This window comes from Hemiscyllium ocellatum (assembly GCF_020745735.1).
Source record: "Hemiscyllium ocellatum isolate sHemOce1 chromosome 27 unlocalized genomic scaffold, sHemOce1.pat.X.cur. SUPER_27_unloc_2, whole genome shotgun sequence".
Classification (NCBI taxonomy): Eukaryota; Metazoa; Chordata; class Chondrichthyes; order Orectolobiformes; family Hemiscylliidae; genus Hemiscyllium; species Hemiscyllium ocellatum.
Window position 1 is genome coordinate 3,396,179 of NW_026867487.1, and position 7,038 is coordinate 3,403,216.

General features: G+C 41.3%; 1 gene segment (V, D, J or C); it reads left to right on the forward strand.

The window, feature by feature from the left end:
- Window positions 1–2,394: 2,394 nt before the first annotated feature.
- LOC132807663 (T cell receptor alpha variable 38-2/delta variable 8-like) lies at window positions 2,395–3,592 on the forward strand. The segment is given in 3 exon segments: window positions 2,395–2,447; window positions 2,549–2,920; window positions 3,543–3,592. Coding segments are annotated over 3 exon segments (468 nt in total).
- The last annotated feature ends 3,446 nt before the right edge of the window (window positions 3,593–7,038 follow it).

Sequence of the window (7,038 nt, forward strand, 5' to 3'; positions counted from 1 at the left end):
TTACCATTAAGTGTATAAGTCCTGCTAAGATTTGCTTTCCCAAAATGCAGCACCTCGCATTTATCTGAATTAAACTCCATCTGCCACCTCTCAGCCCATTGGTCCATCTGGTCCAGATCCTGTTGTATTCTGAGATAACCTTCTTCGCTGTCCACTGCACCTCCAATTTTGGAGTCATCTGCAAACTTACTAACTATACCTCTTATGATCGCATCCAAATCATTTATGTAAATGACAAAAAGTAGAGAAACCAGCACTTATTCTTATGGCACTCCACTGGTCACAGGCCTCCAATCTGATAAACAATTCCCCAACATCACACTCTCTTCTATATTTGATCCAGTTCTGTAACCAAATAGCTACTTCTCCCTTCACTCCTTGAGATTTAGCCTTGCTAACCAGTGTCCCATGTAGATCACATCTACCAACCTGCCCTCATCAATGCTCTATGTTACTTCTTCAAAAAACTCAATCAAGTTTGTGAGACATGATTTCCCACGCACAAACCCATGCTGAGTATCCATAATATAACCTTGCCTTTCCAAATACATGAACATCCTGTCCGTCAGGACTAGCTCCAACAACTTACCCACCACTGACGTCAAGCTCAATCGTCTATAGTTACCTGGCTATTCCTTACCACCCTTCTGAAGCAGTGGTACCTTGTTAGCCAATCTCCAGTCTTCTGGCATCTCACCTGTGACTATCGCTGATATAAATATCTCAGCAAGAGGCCCAACAACCACTTCTCTAGCTTCCCACAGAGTTCTAGGGTGCACCTGATCAGGTCCTGCGGATTTATCTACCTTTATGCATTTCAAGACATTCAGCATTTCCTCCTCTGTAATATAGACATTTTTTAAGGTGGTGGAAGCGGACACAATAGCAGCATTCTGGAGGCACTTGGACAAATACACGAATAGGCAGGAAACAGAGAGATACAGATGCTGTAAGTCTAAATTGTCAGCAGGGGCTCAGAGAACAAAATGGCCAGTTGCTGTGCTGCATTTTTTATTGTTCTTTGATTATGTGGATCTGTTTACTACGCGCTGCACACATCTGTTTTCTCTAGACTGACCGTATTTCTAATTCCCTCAATGATCCATCTGAAATCTTCCCACTGGCCAGCTCTAATACTTGCATTTGCCGTGTGTGTGTGTGTGTGTGTGTGTGTGTGTGTGTGTGTGTGTGTGTCTGTGTATACACGCTGAAGCTGCTGTAAGGTTGGATGCTGCTGTCTGCTGCTCAACTCCCTCTGAACAATTCACAAGCGAATTCCAGTTTGCTTCGTAAACAGCTTCATGCCACTACAGAGGAAGAAAATGTTGTACTTTAAATGCGATTTGAAGTGAAGTTTTGAAGAGAGGTTTCGACTCTATTAAATTCAGCGAAAGCTTAAACAAATATTTACCATTTCACAGATAGAAGCACTTGCAAGCTTTCTCTCTTCCTCTCTCTCTTTCTCCCCCTCCCGTCCACACACAGAAAGTGAGGTGCGAGAAATGAAGATTGCTACTTTAAAATGATTCCGATGTAGAGTGGATCCTGTACTGTATGGCCTCTGTGTTCAGTCAATCAGCAAACACCCAACGAGTGTTAGATGAAAGTTGCGACTGAGCTCAGTGAAGAATTCAGAGAGGATCTAACGTGGGCAGAGTGTGCTCATATTGAGCTGAGGACGGAGAAACAGTAACAGAGGTCCAGAATAAGAGAGAATCCATTGAATGTGATATCAGGGATACTGCTGGATTCATCGAGCGTGTGGTGCACGAAACGTACAGCATCCAAGGAACAAGAGAATCGATATTTTGGGCATAAGCTCTTCGTTCCTCTCCGAATCGTCGATTATCCTTCTCCTCGGAGTTTGCCTGACCAGCTGTGCTTTTTCAGCACCATATACTCGATTTTGATACCCAGCATCTACACTTCCTACTTTCCGCATACTGCTGGTTAAGGATGATATGAAATCCATTGGTGTGGAAATTTGGATTGTAATTTGAGAGGGAACAGTTTATGGGGATGCAAGCATCACGTGTGATGTAGAAATTTCGAGGGCGGTGTGGTCAATCTGGGGACTGACTGATTAATAACAAGAATTGGCGTGAATGTGGAAGTGGGGCAGGAAAGTAAAAGAGCAGTCTTGAGAGTGAAGGTACTGCAGATCTGGGGAATTGTTCAACATGGTTGGAAGTTAAGGCATTAGAATTCTCCATACTCCATTTTAAGTGCAATGACTGTAACTCAGATTGGGATGTGTCCATTCGCTGAGAATCTACTCTCTTTCTCCCGCCCATACAAGGCGTGGAACATTCAGACATACGTCAACTTTTTACTCACAGCCGCTTATTAGAATGTGTGTCTTCAAACTTCCGACTCTACTGTTGCACAGAGGGCAGCGACCATGTGGACACTCATCATCTGGATTTTGTGGGCAGCTAATCTAACAGGTCAACATGGATGAAATCTAATTTTTATTACGTTATCAAATAATCGTTCAGACTTGAGGTCACTCTGACTCTAGACAATTTATGTCTGTTTTCTCTTTCAGATCTGAGTCATGGCGATTCTGTCACTCAGTCACTCTCCTCAGATATTCGGACAGAAGAAGAGGAAGTGACTCTAAGCTGTACCTATGATACCACATTGAGCAAATATTCATTATTCTGGTACCGACAGCATCCAGACTCACAGCCCGAGTTCATAGCGTTGAAAACTTATGCTGGTTATGAGGACAAAGCAGATTTTGCTGAAAGTCGCTTCTCAATCGAGCTTCAGACCTTGTATAAATTCACCAGTTTGACTATCACTGAGCTAGAACTGGCTGATGCTGCGGTGTATTACTGCGCTTTCTGGACCAGCACAGTGGTGTCAATCAGTCTCCCCCCTGTACAAAAATTGTCTTTGCATCATAGAATTATCGGTTTGAAGAGTTTTTTTTCGCAGATGTTCAGAACGTTACTATGTGCTTTCAGGACTTCCTATCTTCACCAAAAGGAAACCAAATTAACCTTGCATCGAACTGTCACCAAACTGTTTTTTGGAAATGCTAAGGAAATCAGCAGCAGACTGTGACCATACGCACAGATATAGGATTGAATCATGTGTGAACACACACATTCTAATCCCCACAAACAACACTTCACTCTTCTCTGATTAGTGAACTGGGTGACAGCTCCTTCTCTGAGTTTCCCATCCTCATCGCCAACAGAAGATAGTGAGAATGGAGCACCGAGAGATATCACAGCGGATTACTGAGAAGGGATAATTAAAATGGCTGAAGATGCTGATTTGATAGCATTGTTGGAAAGTTGTGTCAATCATTTCATCATCAGCGTGATCACATGGAGCTGTGTGCATTTACTTCGTGTGTGTGTGTGTGTGTGTGTGTGTGTGTGTGTGTGTGTGTGTGTGTGTGTGTGTGTGTGTGTGTGTGTATACACATGTGCACATCAGTGTGTGAATGTGTGTGTTTCTGAGAGTATGTGTGAGTGACGATTCTGTGCTTTGAAGAGGTGTGCTTTACTCTTGCTCCCTTTCTGCAGAGATTGGAAGCGAGTACCGAACATCTGATGAGAAGATAAACAACTTGTGAAGTTTTGGTTATTTTTTAAAAGTTTGAATAATAGACGTAGCCTGTGAGGGTATAGACAATCTCTTACAGATTCAGGACTTTCTTTAGTAAGCTTTCAGCAGTTGTTCCTGGAGTCTCAGAAGGATTGGAAGTCAGTAAATCTGTTCCGGCTGTCCTCCTCCCACTGTGAATTATCTGTTGGCGTTCTTTTCTGCTGGATTGTAGCTGGTACATGCATTTCTTTCTTGCTAATAGAATGCACCAGAGACAATGTGCTTTACTGAATTTGCATTTTTGCCACATCAGTTTTTATTGGATGTTACTAAATTAGAAAAGTTACTGTTTAGTAGTAAGATTATCTATTATTTTGTCCAGTTTTCCAATAGGCATAAATTATTGAAAGTTCGTCTTGATTTATTTTGTTTCAATTACAGTGTTTGACTAAATAATAATTTGCTTAACATCGAGTGGTTTTACCAATAAAATTGCACGGCAGAGCACCTGATGTTTACGTGTAAAACAACAATGAAATGATAGGGTGTATTCTACTTTCTTCAGACATTTTGAATGGGTCTGGTGTGTTCGATAACAATCTGGCAGTTCGACCCGGATCAAAACCTCTAATTTCGGTTTGGACTAAGAATTGTTGAACTCAACGACCGCGAATTGCAAATGCAAGTGTCTTTTCTTTGGGTTTTCAATTCGGTTTGTTAAAACAGGATATGCATTGGGTAGCTTGAGTTTTTCAGTCGCTTAAAGATTGCTCGTCGTGGAGGAAGAAGTCACTTCTTATGTTTTACAGATGGGAATAACGACACAGCTGATGCAATTGGCACACATATTGCAGTTCATGTTGTCTTTGACTCCGCGAAAACGAGAGGTAATTGCAGCAATAACTTGACATTTATGATGACCGGAAATGACATCGAAGTTTTTACAAATGCTTAATATTCAATTGCAAATGGACCAGCTTGATGTAGATTGAAAGGGAAGAGGAAAGGAAATAAAACAGTTTGACTCCCGATTAAAAGGAAAGCAAAAGGAAAATGAGAGGAAAGCTCGAGCAGAAAAAAAGAGAGAGGATAAATTGAGAAAGAGGGAGAACAAAAGCAGAAAGGGGGAGAGTTTGAACATCAGAACCTGGCATTAAGCGAGCCATGTCGATTTAAAAGGGCGCAAATGCACATATAAAATTGAATTATTGAAGAGGCTAGTGATGACCAGCTAATCCATTCGTGCCCATGGCTGATGAGATCTGCTTAACTATGGTCAAGCGTCGCTTTAGTTCAATGATGTAGATGCCCTTCTCATTTCATTTGAGAAAGGGGCTTAACAAATGAAATGTGCTGCGACTATGTGGGCGTTGTTGATCCAAAAAAAAACCTTGCAAGAGCAAGGTATCAACCAGGAGCAACCGATAAAGAAATGAAAATGTTAAGAGACACGGGAACATTCCAATCTTTGATGTTGATAATGGAGGGAATATGCCATTCAGAAGGAGAATTGCCAATAAAGGTGTCAATAAGAGGAATTCATGATGAAAAAAAAACAGTGTTTCATTATGTAAAATGATGTTGGATAATCCAGTGAAAAGTAGTGAAGTGGTGGAAATGCTTGGTTCCACGAATACAATTCATCTTTGGGAATGATAGAGCTGGCTCACAGATGAGGGTATGTCAACAATGTTTCAAAAGCCAGTGGGAAATCAGGCAAGTATTGCAGGTCATTCATCCTGAGTTTTTCTTGACTTTTTGGCAACAATGTCTCAAATCCACAATTTGAAACAGGAGGTGAAATCAGTGAATAATGAAGGAATTTAAAATAGGAATATCAAAGACCATGTTTGATTAAATTGTTAAGAAAATGAAAACTAGAACAGGTGGAGGGCAAGATTAATATTATTTGTCGAGAGAAATCAACTGAATGGCAACAGAAGGATGAAAGGTCAGAATAACTGCTTCAAAAAAAGCAAACAGAGAAGAAGAATCTGAGCACTTCCAAAAATGTTGTTATCCTAAAACCAAAGCCTTGAGAGAAGAGATGTGACCATGCCATATTCAGGCGGATGTCAAAACGGCAGACTTACACCCGTGGGTTATAAAAAAACGCTGTTGTTGTAACACATGAATTATCAGTAGGAGATCATTTGCGAATAAGAAAAGCTCAAGCCAAAATACGAAACAAATTATTGGTCTTGACTGCATAAGGACATAATTGAATTTTCGTGTGGAGGTAGACACAAGGAGCATTTGGAAAGGGGTGGACAAAGCTGGACCCAGTGACGCTGAAGGAGCTGTGACATGTTTGCATGTTAGGATGGGGACTGACTTTGAGATTTATTTAAGCTGGTGGCGCTCCTGCTTATTGGCTGCCCTTGTCCTTCTACACGGTAGTGGTCATTGGTTTGGAAAGAGAGTTGCTTTTTATGCTTACTTACCAACACTCAATAATAAGTGGTATATTTTCAAAATCAAGTAATAGCACAAAGTGGAATTGCAAAAAGATCGCATGATACTCAAGGGTGGCAGTCTAGGGTAACTCACCTGGGATGATTTCATTCAACTTTAGAATAATCAACGTTCGTCTCATCTGCGCCTTCATTCCTTATTGATAGGTTTGCAACACCGTGATTAAAAAAAACCTGCTCTCCTCTTTACGAGGCACAACAGACCAGAGCTGTTTTTATACCTCCACTCAACACAAACCATAGGCACAGCATGGACCTCCAAACGTTTCCATCTGCACATTCTGGTGTTCGTGCTCATGTATATGTGTCCGTGTGCATATTTGGTTTAATATCTTTCCGCGTGTATTTCAATGTGTTCTGTTGTGCATTTTTCTGTTTGTGTCGTTGTCTTTTGGGAAGTACATTACAAAGATGAGAAACGTTCATCTGCAGAGGCGTTTCACGATTCTATTGTCAGCTCAACCGCAACTGGCCGTCGCTTTCTGAGATAAATTGACAGGATGATAAAGCATGAGTTTAGAAAAGAAAATGTTCTTACATTCTCTTTCTCTGCTTCTTGTGTTCAGAGTTAAAAATCACAAAACACCACGTTAGAGTTCGATAGATTTCTTTGGAAGTTTAAGCTTTTGGAGAGTTGCTCCTTCATCAGGTAACTAGTGGGGCAGGATGATATGTGTCCGATGATCCTCCCGCACTAGCTACCTGAAGAAGGAGTGACACTCCAAAAACTTGTACTTCCAAGTAAACCTATTGGACTATAAACTGATGTTGTGTGATTTTTATCTTAATCCACCCCAGTCCAACACCAGCTCCTCCACAGCCTCTCTCCCTTCAGTTCAACACGGTGCAATTGCACCCTCTGTTGGTCGGTGTACGTTACTGCACACGAAGAATAACAAACGATTCAGCGACTCAGACAGAGAGAGAGTCATAGCAGCATCTTTCAAATTGACAACAGCGTGAACTGACACACAGCAGCAGTGTTAAATTTTTGATACTG